At 37.9% G+C, this 24,479-nt stretch overlaps 2 protein-coding genes across 4 annotated transcripts in view; one reads left to right on the forward strand and one right to left on the reverse strand.

Annotated features, from left to right (window-relative positions):
• The window catches only part of chd2 (chromodomain helicase DNA binding protein 2), a 31,007-nt gene extending 15,266 nt beyond the window's left edge, over positions 1 to 15,741 (reverse strand). The window contains exons 1-14 of one of the 2 annotated variants that reach the window (XM_085359207.1): positions 15,556 to 15,741; positions 14,063 to 14,129; positions 13,854 to 13,914; positions 11,567 to 11,625; positions 8,495 to 10,363; positions 4,725 to 4,959; positions 3,923 to 4,009; positions 2,645 to 2,706; positions 2,090 to 2,206; positions 1,556 to 1,729; positions 818 to 957; positions 501 to 726; positions 309 to 409; positions 38 to 79 (exon numbers count right to left, since the gene is read on the reverse strand). In XM_085359207.1, the coding sequence (XP_085215333.1) occupies positions 38 to 79; positions 309 to 409; positions 501 to 726; positions 818 to 957; positions 1,556 to 1,729; positions 2,090 to 2,206; positions 2,645 to 2,706; positions 3,923 to 4,009; positions 4,725 to 4,959; positions 8,495 to 8,556 (1,246 nt within the window). In that variant the 5' untranslated portion in view covers positions 8,557 to 10,363; positions 11,567 to 11,625; positions 13,854 to 13,914; positions 14,063 to 14,129; positions 15,556 to 15,741. The remainder of the gene's footprint in view (positions 1 to 37; positions 80 to 308; positions 410 to 500; positions 727 to 817; positions 958 to 1,555; positions 1,730 to 2,089; positions 2,207 to 2,644; positions 2,707 to 3,922; positions 4,010 to 4,724; positions 4,960 to 8,494; positions 10,364 to 11,566; positions 11,626 to 13,853; positions 13,915 to 14,062; positions 14,130 to 15,555) is intronic. The other variant, XM_085359208.1, reaches the window with a different exon arrangement.
• Positions 15,742 to 20,012: 4,271 nt separating this feature from the next.
• fam174b (family with sequence similarity 174 member B) lies at positions 20,013 to 24,261 on the forward strand. 2 transcript variants are annotated; one of them, XR_014906330.1, is made up of 4 exons: positions 20,013 to 20,624; positions 21,345 to 21,476; positions 22,223 to 22,311; positions 23,902 to 24,261. XR_014906330.1 is itself a non-coding variant. In XM_085357399.1 (3 exons), exons 1-3 carry the CDS (start codon positions 20,347 to 20,349, stop codon positions 22,224 to 22,226), a joined length of 414 nt encoding a protein of 137 aa, XP_085213525.1. In that variant the 5' UTR covers positions 20,013 to 20,346; the 3' UTR covers positions 22,227 to 24,261. The 2 variants fall into 2 exon arrangements, 1 of the variants encoding a protein (XP_085213525.1); XM_085357399.1 differs by having other exon boundaries at positions 22,223 to 24,261.
• Positions 24,262 to 24,479: the final 218 nt, after the last annotated feature.

The raw sequence follows: 24,479 nt of genomic DNA on the forward strand, positions 1-24,479 counted from the left end.
GTTGCAGAGATGGTGGGGAAGAAGTTTAGCAACTTACAGGGGAAGTCAGAGGATCCCGGTGTCTTTCCTGTTTTTGTTGCTGTTAATAACAAAAATAATTTTAATGGTAAATGAATTAGTTCTTATTCTTATATTCATACATCCACCCATGCACAAACACTTTCATACAAGCACCACCAAGACTGGAGCAGCCAGGGATTAAACCCCTAACTACCTCCTGAGCCACAGTCGCCGCAAAAATATAGTTTGCCCACAACTTACATCGAAACGGTGTTTTCTGCAAAAGCGAGAACATAATGATTTCTTACCGATGATACGCTCCACAAACTGAAACTGCTTGTTCAAGTCAGAGGTGAGCTCTTGCTGGCAGTTGTGAAATTCAATGTCCTCAGGGGACGCCTTCCTCAACCTACAAACATGGACAAAATTGATGGTGAATTTCAGGGGTGGTGCACACTTGAAAAGAAATTCTGTGTAAATGCGAGGGTCGGGATTTTCACCATGAGTTCAGTTCATCATTTTTCTTCTTAAAGTTCTCCAGTTTCTTCATCCCCTTGACTTTCTGCTGTGTCAGAGAGTCCATGCTCTCCCACGTGTTGTGGATGTAGGACCAGCCCTTCCACTTAATCAGGTAATGAGACTCCCCTTCATCCTTCTCGGGGTCAAAGCCTTCGCACGGGTCCCCATTTTCCTCCACGGCATACACAGTAGTGCAAGCCCCAGTGGCTACAAGAGACAACGCTGACCTTTAGACTCCACAGAAAGCATTTGAGTGAATATAGGTTTAAAAATAATGAGACGAGTGAAAAAGTATCACCTCCTTTTTTGCCAGTCCTGGCATCCATTACTTTCTCGATGGTTTCGCTGTCGTCGTCCTGCTGCTCCTCACACGCGTCACCTGTCATTTCGATCAGGTCATCAGAGTCCGTTTCAAAGTCATGTTGGTCCTCTTTATAACTAGAGCACAACAGAAAGATGTGATGAAGATTAGGTGGTGCATGCGAGGTAAAAATGTTACTGGACTTCAACCCGTTTTAACACCAGCACTTATCTTTACATTTTTGCACGCTGTAGTGCCAGTTTTGGAGCATTTAAACTTGCTATACATCAATAAAAATAAAATGCATATATATAGCTGCGGTAGGACTTACAGGAAAGAGGGAAAAAAATCCCAGGAAATAATATCACTTCCTTCATAGCTCATACAGCAAGACTGACGACACATATTCCATTCTTGGAAGTGCTATGAACAGCTGACAAAGCACCTGCGTCTGGATTATAATTTTATTTTGTTGTGTGCACTTTTTGTTGATTTCTACAAACCCATTAATGAAAGGCAAAGGCATTCTGGGATATGTTGAATTCCTGATATGTAAGTGTAACTCATCTGGCTTTATATGCAAAATAAAAATACATTTCTCCATCTCATTTGGCTAAAATTTTACTGCCATTGAAATGAGTGCGGACACTCATAAAGGGTTAATAACACTGGTCATAGTGAAAACTCTAAATTACTTTTAAGAAAATATCCTTAACTTTAGGTTCAGCAATTCACCTTTTGACTTTTGTGGCACCCCTTCGTCGCGTCTGCCTCTTTGGAGTGTCTTCCTCATCGTCGTCGTCGTCGTCGTCATTGTCGTCGTCCTCTTCTGCCGACGACTCCTGTTTCCGGGACTTCTTCGCCTTCTGAGAGAGCTGCTTTTTGGCTGTTGACGATTTGCCCTGAGGCCTGTAAAACAGAGTTAAACACAAAAACAAAAGAAAGAAAGACAAAATCCACTTAGACACGCTAAACCAAAATTCCTGGCTCGTTCATGTCACACTTTTTTTTGGTTTCTGATTGTTTCATAGGTGATTCTAAAAGCTTGAAGCAGCCAATAGCATTTCACACAGAGCACAGCTGTAGCAAATTTGAGCAAAAACAAATGAGATGTTCGGACATGTCACAGTTTCATCAGGCTGGAGTGTTAAAACGTTTTTACTCAAACCAAAGAAAAGTCAAACCAATCAGCTCGCTCACACAATATGAAATGATTTAGAGATGCCCAGTGGGTAGCTGTCTGATGGCCAGGCTTCACTTCACTCTTACCTTCTAGCAGGAAGTCGTCTGGATCTAACTTTTTTCTCTTCCTGCTCACTGTCTGTACTGTCGGAAGCATCCTCCTCCTCCTCTTCATCATTTGAGTCATCATCTTTCCAGATATTTCTTATAACAAAGAAATGCCACAAGTTCACCCTCCACGCCCATGACTTTGCCATTTTACCGATTTTAATTGAAAAAATAATGGCCGTAGGGTGTTCATCACAGCCCAATTTTTTAAAACCAGGGTTAAGCCACTAATTGGATTTTAATGTCGAACAGCACCTGGCTGGCTGGCTAAAGCTAACTGAGCCCATTCTGAGACAAACAGATACCCATTTTAAAATAAGCTTTAAATGATAAGGTTCACAATATGAACACAGGCTGGCAGCAGAATGACACAAACTGACATGAACTCTAAAAACATGGGTTGAGTTCAGTGCACGTGTCATGAAAATTCAAAAATATTGAAAACAATATTGTGCTGTACTGACAAATTATAAATAAATGAAATAATGGTGAGATTATAGTCCTCAATAAGGTATTGACAGTCTCTATACTTACTCCTTTTTCTTAGCCCGGGAGGTTTTCCTTTTGGGGCTTTCGCTCTCAGACTCACTGCTGCCCTGCAAGAACAGCCAGCAGAAAAACATTTCAATAACAAGAAGCACCCGACAGCGCAAACCCTCCACCAAGGCAGCTTATTCTCTCCCTCCCTTAACAATACTTTCTTTGAAGAAATAAAGCATTCTGGGGTCAACTTGAAAGAAAAGCAGATGTGAAATGTAAACGTGAAATCACAGGTCAAATGAAAATTTGAAATGTGATATTTAGAATCCTCATTTATCAGAATCACTTCATAAACGTTGCCAATACAAACAAAGGCAGCAGAATTTTAAGCGTAGTTTTAAAGATAAGACATTTTATGCAAGTTTCACCTTATTTGACCTTAAAGAAGAGGTCAAAGGTCCACAGCAACATGACATTTACAATCCCCATAAAACATATCCTATATGCCTATATGACATAATCATTTTGATTGGAATGAGAGAAAATTGGGAACGGACGGTTTCAGAAAGACGAGTTTTACAGGGATATTCAGGTGTGTCACGCTAACACAAGGCATTCACACACTGCTGTGCTAGTGCTACCCATCAGCCTACTAGCTGATAGGTGTGTGGTATGAATTTTTCTTCGTTCTTGAGTTATGAAATTCACAAGATTTTCAACTTTGTCCTCAAGTTCAAGGTCACTAAAATTCAAACTCGTCCAAGATTTTTAGCAGGTCGTCCTGTTGTATTTTGAATTTTAAAATCCAACATTGTCTTGTTCTCGAGTTGTCGCATTCACAAACTTGGGTGTCCGCCTGCCCAGCTGGGCAACAATACCCAAAAGACCCAACTCAACCATGGATCTTATCAAGCATTCTTCAGATTACCGTAAGTTTTCAATCATTCTGGGCTAGAGAGGTAATTCAAATGCTGCCTGAAAGATGAGCCAAAATGACCACATAACTTCATTAGGCCTGCATGCAACTTGGGTAATAAAGGGTTAAATTGACCTTAAAGATCTTGGTGGCTGTAAGGCAAATCTGTATGTACCGCTAACATGACGCCACTTTTGTACCTCTATAAAATTTTATCAGAATTCATTGCAATCTTTAAAGCTACAGGCAAACACGCACGCAAATGCTACCAAAAATAACCACCTTGGCAGAGAGAATAAGTGTCAAACAGACCAACACTACAAAACATCCACTAGATGGCGTGCATGGCTTGTTTATAGCAGCTGATGTCAATGCAGATAACTGCAAACCAGTACTGCTCATTCACATCTGCTTACCCCAGCTCCAATGTTTAATCGAGCTGGCTCCTGCCTGCTCCGATTGGACCGCCGGACACCGTACACATCTGGATGTTCTTCCCACATCTTCGAAAGAAAACAATCAGATGCTATAAAAAAAAGCCACGGGGTTTTCTGTATTTCTTTTTGTAAATGTAACATGTCGTCTTTTCTACTCTGCTGTTGTAAGCTTGCACTACAGGGCTGAAAGTAACGATGAGTGTGTCGATTTTTGCCTCAGCTCATTTCGTCATTGCTGCAAACCATCCACAAGCCACTGTGACACGTCAAAATGCATAGTTCTGTCAGACGAACGACGAGTGTACACATATATTCAGTTTACGATTAGCTGAGAAAAGAAAAGCAGCAAATCTTCGCTCACGAGTTAAACATTAACTGGGATTTTTCAGAACATCAATTGTTCTGTTGACTCTTTATTGTTACTGTAACCTTTTATGGCCTTTATCAAGGATTTATATCATTAAAGAATAGCCTTTATCCAGCTCCACCTAAAATTCAAATAATCTTTATGGCTGAGTGTCTGTATCACGTCTGTGGGAGAGTAATGTGAGAACATTGCATAATCACGATGACCTAGGACACAGCAAGAGCCTGACACAGATAGAAGGACAGTCTGGATAAAGAAAAGCTTTTACTGCAAAGAGCTAAAGCCCAAGTTTGCTGCATGTCACACCTTCATGATCAGATTACCACGCTCATGAATTAAGTCATTTCCATCACCACTGCGAGAGGGCAGGAAGTACAATCTGGTTGAACACAGAACGTCTCCGATGGCCTTTACCTTCTTCACATCAGCCAGGCGCTCCTTCTTTCTAACTGGCTTGTCTTTGACCTCTGCTGCGGTTTGCTGTGACTTGGACTCTGCAGATTCGCTCTCTGACTCTGAGTGACTCTCTGACTCTGAGGAGCTGTTTGACTCGGAGTTGTGCGATCTCCTCCTTTCACTGCCATGTTCGCTCTCTGACTGACTTCCCGACTCCGACGCAGAGCGGTTGGATTCCTCTGAAGCCGAAATGCTACAGGAAAAAGAATATGTTCATTTGACTTTGCCGTCAATGATGGGCTATTGCTCAAAGAGCTATGTGCAGCATCATGGCAGTAACAGGAGTTGTCGGTGGCAGCAATAAAAAGAATAAATATTTATGTAAATAAAAAAGAAAGTCTTAAATTTCAGAGCACACCCCCACATGAAGGGCACAGCGAAACTGCAAAAGCTGGATGGCATCAGTAATTCGTGACTTGGCCGAGAGGAAGCAGAAGCCTCATTACATCATGCTCCATGTTCCTTACTCAGCTAACCATCTTATAATAACCTCTTTCTCTCCAAGGCTCATAAATCCTCTTACAGGCATTTTAAACAGGCCTGCAGTGAACAGACCTGGTTTCACAACTAAAATACATTAAAACTGGGTCAAACACATTTAGCAGGATCAGTCTTTTCCACTCTGCCATCCTCTAAATGCTTGTGGCATAATGCAAAGCTATGAATTACCACAAGAAATATATAATTAGAAAATGCAATAAATAGGTGAATTTCATCCGTAGAAAAGATTAAAAACAACCAAAGAATTTACAGAAGCACCGCAGCCATCTGTAAGAATGGTCACTGTTCAGTGTTTATTGATCACTCACTCCTAATCTTTTAACTCAATCCCTTAAAACCACATGAATGGTCACAAGGAAGGTCAATATAGTTGGGAAACTAACAAAAATACTACCACTACTAGTTAATCTGGTAAGAATATGTTATCATGATATTGCTGATGAGGCTTTGATACTTTGGAAGTCTACAAGACTTAAAGTCAACTGCTTCCAGAAAGTTGTCAGTTTTTATTGTAATGCACTTACTTGTTTTTTCCTGTGGCATGGGTCCTTCATACAATAAAAGAGAAACTAAAACTGAAACAAATCAAAGCTAAACTGAAACAAGCAAAATTACTGTGGAAAGTCATTTAAATGGTTTACAAAAAATCCTAAACTATAAGCTCTGACCACAAGTGCACATTTCTTCAGTTTAAAACGTTTTAAGGGAAGCTTGGGCTGTGAGCAGTTTAATAAAGCTACGTTCTTCTATGTTGTATGAAAGTTTTATAGAGGCCTGAAGACGTATAAGGATTCAATGAAAAAAAAAAAAAAAAAAAAGAAGAGACATTTCGTTAGCCAAAAGGAGATAAAACTAATGCATAAAGCAATAAGAATTTTAAACATCTCATCAGATTAATATTTTTTCTGACGCTTTCAACTTTGATGCAAATGAACTAGCCTTGTGCGTAAACATATAGGTTTTGGCCGGAAGTTTCAGTAAACAGGGGTTATCAGTGGATAGATTTCTGTGTGCAGTTATCTTTTTGGACACAAGGCGTCACCAGAGCCCAGCATGGCTGGGCATAAATCTCAAGCAATCACTGCCTTTTACAATGGATCACATTTTAAACCATGAAAACGGCATCGTGTCCCATAAATGTTTTCATTAAAAACATTTGGTGTCATTACGTCTAATGAGCATCATTACTTTTATTTTGAAAATGGAGAAAGTGCTTATAATAACCATCTCGTGCCCTTTTTTAGACGATGGGAATTATGCTAAAGGCAAAAATAAATTAAAATGGTTGAAAGTACGCTATTACAGCATACACATGTTGCGCTCCTTCAAAGACCAAACTCGGAAGTAGATGGCTTCTTCCGCTTTAAGTGAGGTCAGGAGTGGGCGGGTCATAGAGACGTCCTCGAATTATTACTGGCTGGCGTGTTGCTAGGTGGCCACCTAGCCTATCACAGCCCTCCAAGCAGTCTCCCTAGCATCTGAGGTCTTCCTGTTCCTCCTCTGTGTAGTTCTGAGCTGAGTTTTAATACTGGTAAGTGAGCAAGCTGGGTACACAAAGCAAGGGCCATTTTGTGACTCAGGAGAGTATGTAAATACTACTTTCATGTCATTTAATTACACAAACCGGATAGATTTCCCTCATGTTGTTATTTTGGTTGCTTTGTTTGAATGCTCATAGTGCTCAGCTCTCTGTCTAACAAAGTCAGGCTGTCAACCCTGCAGAGGACACGTTTCAGTCACACTAGAGGAAAATACTAAAATGGCTGCCACAGGATCACACACAGAGACTACAAGTGTGATGTAACCTAACTGCAGTGTACAGCCAGTGTAATGCTGTGAGGGTGCTTGCAAACTGATGTGTCTTTTTTTTTTTTTTTTTTAAACAGTCTATTGAGGTCAGGTCGCAGTATTTGCTTTGACAACATGGCAGTTATTCTTATACTGTTAGAAAACAGCATTTATGCACTGAGAACAAACAGATCCTGAAGAAAAAGAGCAGCTAGTCACCCCAGCATTATCCTCAAACCATGCAAGATTATTTGATGACATCTTTATTGATCAACAGATGTTTCCACTGATTTTGATACGAAGATTTGGTGTACCTGAGGACCACAGGGCCTTGCAGACATCAACAAAACACAATAATAAAAGTGGACAATAGGGCAAGAAAATGCCACTGTGTTAAAGTATTCAGACTCCAGGCCAGAGGCCTTTACAATCAACCTAGCAGGAAATACAAATAAAAGCTAGATTTAAGTAAAAATTACCACTGTTTAGCTTCAAACATTCAAAATATACATGTTCAAAAAATACATTTACATCCATATACCCAAAATAAAATGAGCCCCATAATCATTTAAATGTAGTGGACATGAGGATAAGAGAAAAAAGTTTCGAATTGAAAATGCTCTTGCAGGAAAGTAAAAATAACACCTTAAAAACATGTTAAAATTCTGTAACATAATGTAAGGATGTGAACACTGACATAACCTCTTTTTTTACTTTTAGCAGCTGTAAACAAAACAAAACACAAAAAACAACACAAAAACTGTTTACAACCACTGAGCTTTAATGGCTTTTTAATAAACAGAAATAATCCAGTATTAAAAGGTAGATGTGGTAAAACTTTAAAATATTTGGCCAAAAATGTAAATACAGAATAAAATAAAAATAAGTAGAGACTGACATAAAGTGAGAGTTGTGGGCACTTGCAAGGTCCAGAAACTGTCTGGTAAAGTATGTTACATATAAAATAGTTGTAACACTGTATATATTAGTGTCCAATGACAAATCAGTGCACCATTTCAGAAATAAATCAAAACCCCAAAATCAACAACGTTAGTTAAAAAAAAAAAAAAAAATGGTGCAATGCAGTACTAACTCCAAGACAAGGTCATATAACATTATAGCGAACGGACATTAAGACATCTGTGACAAGTTTTTTTGCAGAATAATACAGGAGGAAAGGCTTTCCCAGTGGTCTAACACATGCATCTTGTGGGCAAAGATCCATAACACAGGCCTGAAACCTCAGTATTGAGTGTAAGAAATGGTAAGGGGGAAAAAAAAATCAGGGTGTGGCTATTAAACAATAGCAAGGTCATTCAAGACACTAGTGCACGTCTTCAAAACCACGTAGCATATCTAACACAGGTGATCAACCATGCTTGACAACGTAAACAATCAAAGCAGAAACGAAAAAAAGGTAAAAAGTATAAGGCTCATACCTTGATGCATTGCTTTGAGTCGATCCTTCATCCTCTTGTTTTTTACTTTTACTCTTCATCATTGTTGTATCCTGAAAATCTGAATGGATGTTGCTTTTGTCCTGGTATTTACTGCCAAAAAGTTAAGAGGAAGCATGAACTATCATACAAGTCCCACAAGATTGCTTTTGCTCAGGTGGCAGCTAAAGCCTCGGCGGTGCGACACGAGCAGGGAAAAAAGCAACAAATCGAAGAAAGTAAGGATCATTATTTACATCGCTGGGTTAAATAGACCTCACAAAAACGACAGGTGCTCTCACAATAAGTTAAATGCCTTTGAATGTCTTTCAATATAGTTCACAGATCGAGCCGCATGCCGTTAATTCTAACTGCGTCATCAGACGAAGCGGTAGGAAAATAATATTTAAACATGAAGAAAAACAGTAAATTAAGCTTGACACAGTGTAAACATGTCAATTCAACGTGGAGAAAGGTGCTAGTCCATAAATGAACTATTAGAATCTCGTTCGCCCTATAACACTTTAAATATGCCTCCGACTCGAATAAAAATAAAGATGTAAAGATAATTACTTAATAAATTACAAAAACAGCCTTGTTTCTATAAAGCTCGTAGGCCCCTTGCATTCTTCATCTACTGAGAGAGCGACAGAGGAGAGGCAGCAGCACACTAAAAATGGAGGCGCGCCATGGCTGCCAGAGACCAGTATGGAAAACAACGACGAGCACTTCGCCGGAGCAGACGGCTCCTACGGCTCGAAAAAACAGCACTAAAACGGCACAAATCGCGTAGATTTTCGTTAAAAACACGAGCGCACGATCGTTGCCCTCAAAATTTCATCAAAAATCGAGCAGTCTCGGACGAAAAACAGGCAAAAGAAACGATCTAACGAAAGCCCATGGCACCCTTCCCAAGGCTCAGCCGCCATCTAGAGCTCCTTCCCTGCTCTGAAAGCTTTGCCTTTGATTGACGTTATTTCCATTTACCCCACACTCAGGTGATGTTTAAGTCCCTCCCCTTTTATTATGTTTTTAAAATTCGTTTATATGAACTTACATACATTTTCTGCCCCAGGACACAAGCCTCAAAGTGAAACCTTTCTTGCCCTTTGATAAAAGGTAACAATACTGAGAGGCTGTAAAAGTATATATTTTGCACCAATTACATCACTTCCTGCGCAGGCAGGAAGAAGGACGACCAGTAGCCATTTTAGAGAGCCTTTGGAAACCATTTGGGCTCTGACCAGAAAGCTTTCAAGTGAAGTGTATTTTCAGGTGTTTTAGGGTTAGTTAAGCTTCACCAGTGGGGCTAATTAAATGGAAAAAGGGGAATTTTAATCACTCCTTTCTCTTTTATCTTATAAATCAACTTGATAAATTCCAACTCGAGTCTGAAGCTCAATTTCTATGGCCATACCTTGATAATTATTGACACAAAGCCAATGAAAAGTAATGTGATATTTTGTATGTATTCACAAATACAAAAACGAACTTCCGACTTTAGGTACTTCAACGTTGTCAAATTTTTTCTGCAAATGTGCCCTTGATATTTCTCTGCTAATGAAACAAAGCCAGGAAAAAATATACGAGGTCACATACTTTATTTAAAACAACATTTGAATATCAAATGTACAAAAGGCTGACTTTCCAAAATCAAATGTTAACTTTTCAACGAGTCCACTACATAGCCAGCAAAGGTGTTCCAGAGTCCATGTTGTAGGTAAAAAATAAAAAAAAAATAAAAATCCAAATGTCAAAGTCCAATCAGAAAAAGGTTTCATCTTGTCAAAATTTGGCTAACCGCCAAATAACTTGCCATCTTCACGTTAAACAACGTAGTCTCCACTTCAGCAATATCCAGTTGAATGGGGTCTTGATAGGATAAAAAAAGAAGGAAGAATTGTAAGCCCACAATGCAATGTCCAGCAGTTAAAACCAGGTATCCTAAACTAGATTACAATTATGCCAGTCAAGCAACATACGTAGCTAGCTTTCAGCTGCGCTAGCGATCACTGTGCAGGTGTATTTTGTTTTTTGAGAGTTAAGTGTTCCTATGAACGCGGAATTGATTAAAAAGGATACAAATAGTAAGTGAACTGTAATAAAATGGCATAGCGATGTACTGAATGCGAATTTAAATTCGATAGGGTTCGCAACTGAACTTTGTAACTCTTGATACGTTTACAATGAAACCCAAGACAATGTTGTGTTGGTCCCAAGCTTTAATGGCTGTGGTACTTTTTTGTAGTGCTTTAAAAAAAAAAAATTGTGTGGGTTTTAAAGTAATTAGCACAATGAAATATGGGCTGAATAGGTCTTCCAGCAATTTGCGAAAAGCATTTCCTCAACTGACCACCAGGAGTAAAATGAGTCTAGAGTTGCACCTAAAGTCACATCAATCAGTTACGTATGCAATCTATTCACGCAACAGCTTTGATGTTCACACAAATTAGGAGTAAAACAGCACAACACAGATCTGTAAGCAAATATTACTATATGAAAAATATGATCCACTTCATCAATTACCAGACTAACCAATTACATGAGCAACAGATGAACAACACATTAGCATCCAATAACTGTTAAAGCAACAGTTCAAACTATGGTCATTTTCAGTTGTCCACTATTCAGCAACAAGTTAACTGTGGTTTGGTATTGGTCTTGTTCTATCAGTTTTTCAGCACAATGAAAATCTATAAGATTTGGCAAAATTAAGTATATAGGTAAATATGGCTTTTTTATTAAATGCCTACAGGAGGCAATACAGGCAACATCCCCAAAAATTGCGTGTAGCCGCATGAAATTGTTGTGTGTATCCTACAATGAAATTTATCGTCCCAAACTTCCCCTTTGTTAATTCATTTTCACAGCTGTTTTTTGCTAGCCTCTTAGAACTAAAAGTGAACGTCAGTCATAAAACATGGACAAACTCTACTTAAAGCAAACCTAGTTGAACTGGATCTAAATGTAAATATTCTGTTGAAACTTAAATTTGCCAATCAAAAAGCACATGACAAACGCAATCAGGTCAAAAAAAAAAAAAAAAAAAAAAAAAAAAAAAAAAAAGGAACTTACAGAGCTGTCTTCTTTTTCTTCACAAATTGAAATCTTCTCCGCAGTGTCTTCTGTCTCCACTATAGAAAAGATGAGGAACAATGAATGACACCCATTTAAAATATTCACAGAAAGATTTCCAGCTTTACAGGCTTTATTGAGCTTTAAGTGCTTGGACCTTTTAATCTATAAATGCTAATTCTAACTGTCAAAGATGGCTTCCAAACACTCATTTTCGTTGTTTCCAGTTGAGAATGATTTGAATGTGAGGAACGCATTTCTGAGAAAACAAAACCAACTTTTATAGCAATAATGACTTGAAAGATAATGTTATTTAACATAAAGGTTGAGGAGAAATGGTCATATTTAAACTCATACTGACTTCAACCTTTGTTGTTAATGTAAAATCAGTATTTTGTGCTTTAAAAGATCATATATATATATATATATATATATATATATATATATATATATATATATATATATATATATATATATATACATACACACACACACACACACACACAAGCACATATTATATGGTAGATGTACTGGACTGAATGACAATTAGAGCTGGCAGGATCTTCTTAGTCGTTTTGCAGACTTATAATTTATCTAATGCAGATAAAAAAAAATACTTGGCAATTTATAAGTCACTGTCGAGACACTCAGGTGTTGGTGTATGGTACATTTATGTGCTGTGTAACTCAAGTAGCTTCGCAAGTTAAAACTATTGCAGTTCTTTCTTTTCAAATTTATTCTATCAAATGAAATACTTTGTATTGCTCACTGGAGAGTGTTTCCTTTATGTTCTGTGTGTGGGTATATCTAACCTGTGGATTTATTTTAGGATTTTTACAGTTACTTCTTACGATTAGAAGACGAGATTAATAAATGAATGCTTTTTTTTTTTTTTTTTTTAAATCACACCTGAAAAGGACACCGAAAGACTTGAATTTCTGTGCGGAGAACAAATTGTGGTTGCCACTTTAATTGGTTTGGCAACATTTATGGGAAATAATCTGTTTTTTCCATTTTGAGAAAATTCTTAGTTACTTATACTTGTTACCCATCTGTGCAAGAAATTTTCCAAAATTCAAAATGGTCACATTCTTGGCTCCAAGTACTTCTACGAGACCCGTTCATTCCAATAATCCAGGGACTATAACCATTTTTATGTTATAATGTAGCTTGCCGTCACCAGTGTGTGAATGTGTGTGTGAATGGGTGAATGACTGAATGTAGTGTAAAGCGCTTTGGGGTCCTTAGGGACTGAGTAAAGCGCTATACAAATGCAGGCCATTTACCATTTACCATTTATAGTTAGTGACTTTCAAGTTGAATTTTGCTTCCCAATTTATCAAACATTTTAAAATGTAAGATGTAATTGAATGTGGAGCATTTGCAAAATTTGTCAACTGCTTCCAGACACTAAAGTTCAGAGGAAAAGAAAAGGTTCAGTGACACTTTAGGTATAAATGATTAACAATTCTGCCCCAGAGGAGTTGAATTGCAGTTTTTAACACTTTAAGTTTTAGTACACCTGCAAATGAGATGCAACAAAAGTTCTTAAGTGGTAAAGCATTAAAAGCAGAAACGTTAATGATGATGTGCTAAAGTTTCCACAGCCTGTCGTTTACACATCTGTTACAAAAACATTGTCTCAAGTATAATTTACGATCACACACGAAACGCATTTCTTGCCCATGTACTACAATTGGTGTCATCGTTTAAAATCTGACACAAGAGTTATGAAAAGAACAATCCTTAAGATTAGTCACAGGTTAGCTAGTCAATTGTAAAATTATCATCAACGTGTTGCAAATAGAGATGTTCTCTTAAAACAACACAATAGCAGTTTAATATTAAGCAATTTAAATATTAATGTGCTGTAAGCTATAAAAATGTGCGAAGTGATCTTACGTGTCTGCAGTACACTTTATTCTAAGTGGCGGGAAAATTATTTCGAAATAACCGCGTAACGTTGCCATCCATAGTAAGTGAGCCCACTTCTATACATTTGGAATTTATGTGTTACATCATACACTAGGGGGCAGAACTGTGTTTGTTCAGAAGCGTAGACGTAGCGGTACTTCCTAATAATGATTCTGATGTACAAGCAAAAAACATAAATGTGGACTTTACAACGTTGCTTTTTTTTAAATCAAATTAGTAAGGTTATTGTTTTTTAATTGTTATTGTGATTTTTTTTTTTAAATAATTCAGCACTTTTTTTAAGAGTTCAAAGCTCAAACTGCTTATAAGAATTCTTCTAAAGACACTCAAACTGCCTTAAAATGATACTTACAGTGTCTACTTGCAGTACGGATCACTCAAATTCTTCCATTCACGTTGGCTAAATGTCAACCCTTTGAAATAACAAAAAACAAAAAAAACTTTTTTCAGAAAGGAACTGTGACAACAGCACGCCCTACTGGCTGCAGGTATGCAACAGTAAAGACTAACGAATGGTAAGACTACGCAAAATACCCTGGTTGGTACAAATATAAAACATACCATTTAGATAAGGCAAAGCAATCTCCGCTCTTCTTTGACGTCATTTGGGAAACATCACACCGAATCCCTGCAAAAAACAAAACATTATTTTGATTATTCTAGTAGTCGCAATTAAAAAAAATCAGAACTTACATAGGCATACAAGCCAGTCATAAGCAAGCCATCTGTTTTAATACCTTTTTAAAGCAATATTTTAGGATTAGCCAAGACCTCATTAACATATTACCATATTACAAAAACCCTAAATAAGTATTTACATATTTAGTTGTTACTTAGTAAAACTGTTTTATCTTTGCGTGCTTTGTTGACTCAAAACACGACTAAATTTGTCTTAAACAGTAACATCCACTAGAGAATACCTTAAGGAGGACATTTTGTTATGTGTAGGGTGGTACTAATCCGTTGGATTTAACGATATAGTCAAAGTTAGATGTATTATGCCATAAAAGACTAAATATCATCTGCTTTTATTATGTGTTGCATTTCCCTTTATATGTTTAGAAATCAACAACCTCATCCATGAGACTGAGATATTAACATGATTTTATGTCTTTATTTAATTTTATTACAGAATTTAGAATTTCCTTAAATTCACATACTTTTGGTGAAGCTTTCTAGCATAACTTTTTCTTTACATGATTTACAGATGTAAAGTGACTTGAAGAAGAAAATTTATGAGAATATTTAAATGACTTCTCCCTTCAGTACCTCAAAGGGTTAAAAGCCAACACCCTATTTTGTATTTCTAAGTATATCTTGGCTTTTATAATGTACAGAACCTACATTTTCACAATCAAGTTATGTACTGTTTATGTATGGTGTCTAAAATAAAAGGATTTTAGTTAATAGTCATATTTTGGACATTTTAGCAACTTATCACAATTTATGTAAAGTATTTTTAATTAATAAGCAATGAGTATATAATACTTTGTTACATCTTGCTACAAACTATATCTGAGCGGTCTGTGTTAATAAAATGTAAGAAATCATCGATTTTTAAATATTTTTTTCATCTAAAACTCGATGAAAAACCTCAAAAACCGAATACTGTGAAAATAAGCAAAAATGTACTTGAGGTTGTTGCGTTAATATCAATCAGCTCCCGATACAACATTTTTAAAACGAAACTTTTGCTTATTTTTGCTGGTTTTGTCGAACAAATTCAGACAAGGGCATTTGCCCTTTCAAGGACAAAGCAAATTTTAAATGCGTAGGTTGAAATAACTCCAAACAGGTCGCGAACAAATACACTTTCAAAAATCTAAACTAAGCTAACTCAAAGCTGCCCTTACAAACATACAAAATCCACAAACTAAAAAACAAATGCATGCAATTTAAACTCTGCAGACCCTTTTCTTTTTTTCTTCGCTAACAGCACACCATAGCCATTTTTACCAACACTGCGCCTATCTGTCGTTCTTTCCACCATATTGCTTTACATGCCTGGCTCGTATTTTTCAGCTATTAATGTATGATTACTCTTAAGTTCTTACCAATTTCACGGGCCGTGTCTATCCCCCGTCATCTGCCTCGGTCAGTGCCGCATTTTTGCGCGATTTTCGCCGTTTTGGTGGGTCTTTCAGCCGCATCGCTGAGCCCTTCCTCCACTCCGTCGTCGACGCTTTGCTCCTCTGCTGCGTGTGTCCTCCTCTCTGCCTCTGCCTGAGCTGATATCCTTCAGCGGCTCTGCCCACTTTTGCTCTCAACGTAAGCCAAGCTCCACTTCCTCTACAGCCCCATCTAGCTAGCGCTAGCATCATACTGAACATAAAAGAAATGTCCTCCTTTTTTTTTTCTTTCTTCGGCTGAGCTCATGCCACGTTAAAAACAGCATATTTAAAACATTGTCGTAAATGAAAGAAGTTAACAAAACATTATGTTGGCCAAGTGTAGCTGTATATTTGTCAGATAGAGCTACATTAGGACGCTAGCTAGAAGTCCAAGTGAGAAAACTTTGTACGAATATTGTTATGAATATTGGCCACGAAGCTACAGTTAGCTTATTGAGGGTATACCAACACTTGAATCTAGTGTGTGCTTTCAGGCTACCCTTTTTTCTTTTCTTTTCTCACAAATCAAATGTGAAATAGTTTGTTGTTGTTGGGGGGTTTTCTTTACCATAATGCTGACCTTCTTTGACCCCCTTCCTTTTTATGGCCTTAAAGGCTTGCCGGGGACCTTAATAACACTTTATTAAGTTATAATACATGTTTTTTTGCTACCATGTGAACTCAGCTTCATTGAGGCCTTGCACACAGTCTTTCTTAGCCTAAGATGATGCCATGCTAGATGTGCTATGAAATTAACTTTTTATTTGTTAGTTTTGAACAAAAAATTCAAATATTTAACTGCATAATCCCCCCCCCAAAAAAAAAAGATGAATTGAATGGACTGGAAAGACCAAATCTACTTCAGGGTTAAGACATACATGAGGATGTAGCCGGATATAAGCACAGGTGTGAAATAGACAACAGAGGTCCACACTGCTTGTGACAACCTGGCAAAAATCAACTGATTTCAGCCCATTATTAACCTTAACTGCAAATAAACAAAAGGAAATAGAAAGGAAAACTCAAACTAATAATGTAATGGATGCATTGAGAAATCTATTGAGAACAGCCAAACATGGCAAGCTTGGCTTGTTCAGTGAATGCAGCCTTTGTTGGACACTATTTGTTGAAGACTCTGGTATGCACGCACTCCACCCCCATCGTGGGCCAATGAGATGCTCCACACAGCAGCGCATGCTCTTTCCAGTGGAAAATTTCTATAAAAAGATCATCAGCCTAGCAACAGGAGTGCCCTGCTGAGGTATTACAAATTCAGACGCCTCAAGTGAAGTGACCATGGCCTTATTTTAAATGACTGGTTGGATGGATGGTCCTTCCTGAATGCTGAAATCTAAATATTGTGCTCTGAGAGACTGACAGGGTTCGCCTCTGTGCCCCAATTGTACAAGTGCCACTCCTATTTGGTTCTTAAATGTGTTTATTTTAATGTTGCTTTTTGTAATGTCCTTAATGTGGTGTAGTTACAGTCATGTAAGATTTTATATTTATGTATAGATTCCAGTTTTAATGAAATTAATAAATGCATTTTGGTAAGAAAATAGAGTGTAGAAGAGGGTTTTAAAACCTGTACACACAACTTCACAAGAGATTTGTGTCTCCTCCTGGGGCCATACTGAGGCTCTTTCACTTACTGGGCAAATGTATGAACAACACTAAACTATAGAGCCAGTAAACAAGTGGAAAACTCACTCCCCTTAATTTAAATATAGAAAAGTATGATACATGTAGTACATTTTATTGACAAAATGACCCGTAAATCAAAGATAATGGAGGATCTATTTATGCGTAGTTTGGTAGGAAAATGGTAGGAAATTATAAATTAATCACTAGAATCGCATTTCTATAGAAAATAGTGTGATTAGAATACTTTAAACACATGTGTTAGCATATGAAGGACTACCGTTTATATATGTGAGTAAATGTATGGATAAATGATATATAGAGTGTCCGACCTACCTTTTTTATACTGTTATTTGTGGTGTTTTTTATGTGTATGACTTGCAACTTCTTTTCTTCATCCGTTCTTAACAATTCTTTAAAAAAATTTGTAGTTTTGGGGAAACTAGGCTTATAATGGTAGCTTTGGAGATGAAAAAGGTAAAGTGTAAAGTGTTAACATTTATCTTGGAACACATGTTCTCAGAATTGAAACCTGTAAATGCAGCACTGTTGTAGAAAGGTGTGGATGTTGGTTCTAGCAAAGACTGACCCAACAATCAAACATAAGAACAGGTTCTTATGTTTGATTTTTCACTTCGAAAGATGTGAATACACACAAAATGTGACAGTCAAACAAGGAAATTAATGCTTAAACCATCTTTGAAGGTAAAGAGAAATAAGATTCAAAATAAATACCATGGATTATAATGAGCATATTTCATAGCACAGGTAATATAGATCCTATAGAGTATTGATGTGTTTCAATCTAGTTTAAGGAAATGCATGACATGATCGCCTCATAACCTGAGCTGTTTTTCTGTGCAAAGTTCAAGCCCTGTTCTCAGGATGTGACAATATCCTTGTCAGCTAAAAATTTGTATCCTCCCTTTTGAAACAAACTCTTGCCCCACATGGGGAAAACCACAAAAAGCAAATACATCTGAGCAAAAATGATTATATATAATATACATCCAGCCTTTGGACAGTTTATAATGGTTGTTTTGTGTGTCTGTCTGGTATTTGTGGTTCACTTAAGCTCCTCTGACATTATTGTAATTTGCGTACAAATCCGTGTTAGATCTTACGTCATAAAATACGTCTTTAAATATGAAAAAAGAGTCAACCACTAAATGGATTGTTTGCTTCAAAATGCCTCTGATTCTCGAGGTTTTCGCTAAACAGAGTGTGCTGCATGTTGAAACCTCATCTGAGGAGAAAATGCTTGCTCTATTATTATTTGGTGCTGCCATCTGGTGGACCTTGTTCAGATTAAAGAGTTCTAGTAAGGGAAATGTACAAAAGTACAGAAATAATTAAACACACCACACACACACAAAATGAGACTAGCTTTTGTCTTTGTTTTCATACACAGGGAGTCCCCACAGGTTTGTCTGTGGTCTGATGTCTACATCTACTGTAGTTTTAAGTTCCTTCCTTACTCTCAGTTACAGGCAACCCTTGTAAAAATAACTTGTAAATATCGCTTCTTCGTTTTTTTGTTTTTCTTACAATAATTCTGGTTAAAGACGTAATTTTTTATTTATTTATTTTTATTTTTTGGGGAGGGGGATCATTATTTGCATCTATTTTAAGACAGACCCAAAGACACTGATTTAGTCATTTTTTAATCCTTACTGATGTGGTTGTCAGTGGTTATCACTGACCCACTGACTTCTAGGTATTTTCTGGTCAAGATTCCCAGGAATTTGCGGTCGTGAACCCGGTGTCTGCTGCCCTTGTAAAATTGCGTATGCTACGGCCCACCGTTAGAAGGGAAAAGGGCTGCCTTCAGTACAGTCGGAAATTTGGGAACTACCAATCGACCTTTAAATGTGCTTGAAGAAGTCAGGATACTCTTCCACCTATGAACCGTGTCAGAGAGTAATGATAAAGTAAAATTGTCCAGGACTTTACGTTGACTACATACCTGCAGACAAGTTGAGATTGCATTTATTCTTAGATTAATTTTTATACTACTTACATAATGTTGAATTTTGATTACAGCTATCAGGAAAATTTCACTGTGAAGAAATTATGGTATGTGTTTTTGCTTAAACTTGGACATAAATGTTTACCCCACCCTATTTAACTGTTTGTGTGCAGGTGGTCTGGTAACAATGAAAACCACATTTCATGGAGCCATAAACGTGTGCACATGAACAGAAATTCATATGTTGTTCTAAAATCACATATAAATAAATGAAAACACTGTAAAATACCAAGAAAAGTAGCTTTGGATGGGACAGAATAAACTGTTTTTTAATTTCCTTCAATAGCTCTTTAAACGCTGATGACTAAAAATGACCATTTTCTAAAAATCAAATACATTTAAAAGCTGTTATCTATTAACACTGAAACCATATCAGTAGCCAGTATCTTGAACTGTGAAGTAGATGGGCCACAGCAACATAAAACTACACCAGGCGTTGTTTCTGTCAGCTAAGGAAAGTCTCGTCCACACTTCTAATAACTTCTAATGATTCAAAATATGAGCCGTGTTGAAAGGAAATCCATGAAATTGGACCTGCACATTTCTTTGATATGTCTCTTGTATTTTATGAGCTTTTTTTTTTTATTTGTTTTTTATTAAGGTAAGCTACTAACAGGTCAAACTAAAGTTGCCAGCATAATTTTCCCCCAATCGCACGAAGTTGTTGAAATTACACGATTAGCTTGAACGCAGCACAAGCCCACATAATGCTCTTCTTCAGCACCGGGAACAGCGGGTCAGCCTGCAGAGCTCTTCCGGAGGCGGATAATCCCCTTCTCTGCGCGAAGTCCTCGTACAGTCAGGAAGGGATCGCTGTAGCTCCCCTCGAGAGGAACACGTTTTGGGATCAAATGCAAGTTACGACGGGGGAAGCGCAGCTTTGAGGACAGCTTGGACGTGTAGAGAAATGTCTGCGCATCTCTCCCTCTGGCTTTATTGTGTAAACAACCAAATCTGACACCGATAAGCGGATTCTCTATAATGTGACAGCTGCTGTCGCCGCTCATCTATTTCGGGAGAAACTACGGGCAGTATCCCGCTTGCGTTTTTATTATTTCAGGACAATGGTGGCTCATAACCTGGCCTTAACCTTTATTGCCGCGGCTCTTTGGGGGGTCAGCGGCGAACTATTGCTCACTCCTTCATCTGCGACGCACTTAAATTCAACATCATCATCATCCGTCATCAGTCAAGATTCACTGACTAACAATGCCACGGATGCTGCCGTGGGATCCCGGATTTCATCTCTAATGACGTATCTTCCGACCCTGAAAAACATTGTTATTTTCATCTGCGTGTTAACAGCTGCTCTCGTCACGTGCCTGGTCATCAAAGTGGTCAGGTAGGCAGGTTGGCGCAGAAAAAACAAAGCAATCGTTGCAACGGTTGTGAAGCTGTAAAAGTCATGCAGACATTATGAGAGCAGGATTGTTTATACATTTGCGTGTGGTTGATTTGTCCCCGTGTGATGTGATGGAGAAGGGTCTGGGCCTGTTGATTCTCATCTTACGGGGATTTCTAGGCACTGATAAGTTTAGCGTCATACTGCCTTATGTAGTCGTTTTATGTGCCCGTAAGCCTTGAATCTAGTGAAGTGGGCTACATTGTTACTCTGTTTACATTTCTCTGATTGCACAGTTTATTTTCGGGCTCATCCAGGTCAGATCTAATTCTGCTAGTTGCTATTTTCCTTTGCAGTCAAACTGTTGATCATATTTCTAATTAATCAGTGAGGTTTTTTTTAGTCCCTAGCATTTAAGAAGTTGATGTAAATAAAAACAGTGTAAGATCCAGGTCAGATCTAATTCTGCTAGTTGCTATTTTCCTTTGCAGTCAAACTGGAACTTCTTCTTTGGGAGGTTGGCGCTTACTTAAGCAACTGATTATCACCATATTGAAATAATATTTGCCCCACTTTTTGGGCCAGTCTGAGCACTTTAACACACTTCATATGGCAGAACTAAAGGAAGATTACAACTTCAGGTTGTAGGCTTTGTGGTCCAAAAGGCAAAGTTTTAATTCTCTTGCTCACCTCATGTGTGACGGTTGTCTTTTCTCGCAGATCTGGCAGAAGAATCAGGAAGACTCGGAAGTATGATATTATCACTACACCTGCAGAGCGCGTCGAGATGGCGCCTCTCAATGAAGAAAACGATGAAGAGGATGACTCAACCCTTTTCGATGTCAAATACAGGTTGGTTTGTTTTGTTTTTATTTCTTTTGGATCACTTAAGCAATGACAAGTTCATCATGTTACATTCATCATATTCCAAGCAGAACCAGAGGAAAAACTCCTTTTCTTCAATTTCTACTGGTCACATAAGCAGAGAAGAAAGAAAACACGAGAGCCTCATGTACTGAGAATGTTCTACGTGTATCAGAGAAGAGAAAATGTAGATGTGGATGAGATGCTGACCATGAGAAGCCATGAGTACTAAAAATGATGGCCTTGAAGACAGATCATAAGTTTCTTTGTACAGGTTCTTACACAGCAAATGTAAGGTTAATGTAGATTTTAAAACACTGATACGTTTTCCTCAGGCGCCTTAATCTTTACTATTACAGTCATAAAATGCTGAAACCCTGATTTGCTTATGCAAGATTGCACTTTGGTTTTGACTGTGAAATTTTGCACAACGGCAAATTTACCAGCCGTCCCGGAAGTTTTTTTTTTTTTTTTTAAGTACAAAGCTTGATTAAAAACTGTGTGTCTGACCAGCTTTGGTCATCCTAAAGAAACACACTACTTTAATTCTAATGCACTGTTGACTTTAGGTCTCACCCTTCCGTGCTTTCCATTGTTCACACAGTCACTTCCTCAAAGGGACGCCTTGTTTAATTGACATTCCTGACTTCCAAGTCAGACAGGACTCTTGACGGGCAAACACACTTCCTCCTCACTGTGTGCTCGTTAAGTAACTCTAAGTTTCTGCTTTGCAGGTGAATACCGGCGTGGACGTCAGCGTGTTTGAGCTGATGACTCCCACTTGGCCCGGGACAAGTACAAGTGATTTCCTGTATTTTTTGGTGTGTGTGTGTGTGTGTGTGTGTGTGTGTGTGTGTGCGCGCGCGCGCGCGCATTTCCAAGTCTTACCATATCAGCAACTTAATGCTGTCAGTGCATGGCTTGTATCTGTGGTTAAATGGTGTTTTGACATTACTGTTCGCTGCTTTCCTAAAGCTTCTATCACGTGAGCCAAATAATCTCCCAGGTTATTTCTAATGTTAGAGATAAGGAGGCTCCAAAAGTCTTTCAGCGAATGTCTGCTTTGAAGCCATGTCCGTAATCCAGGGTTAATCACACTTTAAATAACTAAATAAATACATGGTGGTCACTACAGATCATCGCCTAATGCGTAAAGTAGTCATTTACCAAGAGTACTTTCTTCAACTGTAAAATTTAATTGATATTTTTTTAACCAAAACCAAATATTACCTATATGTACTAACCACTTTGTTGTGCGTATATACTGTTAAAGGCTTTCCGGTCAGGAGTGAGCATACGCTACATATATATATATATATATATTTTACCGTGTATTCTTTCAGACATTCCTGTTTCGCTGCTATCACAGCTGACGTTGACCTTTAAGGTTATCAGATTTGACTCGAAGCGCAAAGACTTTGTGTCATATTTATGGAGTATATACCAGTTTGCTATGAATGTGAATCTGCTGTTATCGAGTGCGCTGAAACACGCTTAATCCTTAAAAAAGGAACCGCTGAGCAGGATCGGCGCTGCCTGTGGAGACTGCGGTCATGCCGCCACAGTGATTAACATGCGCCCAGTATCTTACTTTCAAGGCCAAGTTAAAGTTTGACTTTTCAGGGTCAAAGTCCAGTTGCTCGCTTTAAAAATATCCCCAAATTTGATATTCTTTATACGAGCTAACAAATTAAAGTCCCTCACTGTAATATTCACTAATGGCTAACTGACTTCTTCTCATAAAAGAAGAAATTTTCCTGGGCTATGATTGTATTAAAGGCCACTTTTGACATTTGGGGAAGTGATTGTTACTTTTTATAAATACTAAACCACTATATTAAAAGCTCATATTAAAAAAAATTAAATTACGATTATCTATCTAAAGTTTTATTCACAGTGAATGAAAGGAAAAGCAGAGGAGATCACAAGACCCTCACGTCTCCGTCTGCCCAATAACGATAATTACATTGTTTGAGGAGCGAGGCAGAACAGACACAGATGAGCTTTTCTGCAGCACACGGTCGCGCGGTTGCCGTCTGTGACCTTCTCTTTTAATCCAAACTGTTATCTGATAGTGCACTGTGGCCTGCAGGTGCAGCTGTTTCCAAATGACCTCCATCCTCGGTTTAATAAGAAAATAAAAAGACTGCCGTGACCAAACTTGCACAATCAATTTATCGTTTTCTTTCTCTCCCCACGCCTGTCTGAAATAAAGTGTTTTTGGAATTTTGGGTAAAGCTGGATGTGTTTATTGTCTTGACAGAATCATTCATTGAATCATATGTGAATCAAACTTGTAAACATACTGAATTTTTTGAAATATGATGTTCTGTAATATTCCTCAAGCTGGCTGCTGTTATTTACTGTTTTCCACTTTTTCTCTTCTGTCCCGTGTCTTTAACTGTTTGTGCAGAAAGCTGCAGATCAATGTGTTTGTGCCTGCTCAGACAAAGATGCCAACCTTTGTCAAAGTTTTTTTTTTTCTTTTTCTTGGCTGGAGTTGTGTGAAATGATGGAAAAACTTCACCGAATCATCTGCTGCACATGGTCGCTCGTAAAGAGAAATTAAAGCTGTAGCGGTGAAACTAATTTCCATGATTCCGCATTTTACCCAAAAACAAAAAAGAAAAAAAAATTACAAGTGGAACTGTTTTAAAAGTTTATAGTAAACAAGCCCCTGCTTGGTTTCTGACACAGATGTGCGTGTAGCCCTGTCTGTTTCCTCAGTTTCCATTTATTTGAAAAGCCACTGAAATAAACCCGCTTCCTTTGAAGTGTCAAGGAAAAATTTTGTGTATTTTTTTGCCACAGAAAAGTACATTCACGTTGTCATAAATGCACACGTTAAGCATCAGTGAGTCACACTGAGGATCATAAAAACGAACAAAAAGACTGGAATATGCTCAAACTGTATCCATTAACACAAGACAAACGTGCACATTAAACAGATGTTAACAGGGTACGTGGGGGGGGGGGAGCAAGATAAAAACT

This window comes from Diplotaxodon limnothrissa, linkage group LG7 (genome assembly GCF_057381915.1).
Source record: "Diplotaxodon limnothrissa isolate DT_005_m linkage group LG7, D_limnothrissa_male_GT1.1, whole genome shotgun sequence".
Lineage (NCBI taxonomy): Eukaryota > Metazoa > Chordata > Actinopteri > Cichliformes > Cichlidae > Diplotaxodon > Diplotaxodon limnothrissa.

Excerpts from the sequence above, each read along its gene's own strand:
- fam174b (XM_085357399.1), top strand. The coding sequence starts at position 20,347 with ATGGTGGCTCATAACCTGGCCTTAACCTTTATTGCCGCGGCTCTTTGG. Across the intron at positions 20,625-21,344 it reads CTGGTCATCAAAGTGGTCAG|ATCTGGCAGAAGAATCAGGA; the intron begins GTAGGCAGGTTG and ends CTTTTCTCGCAG.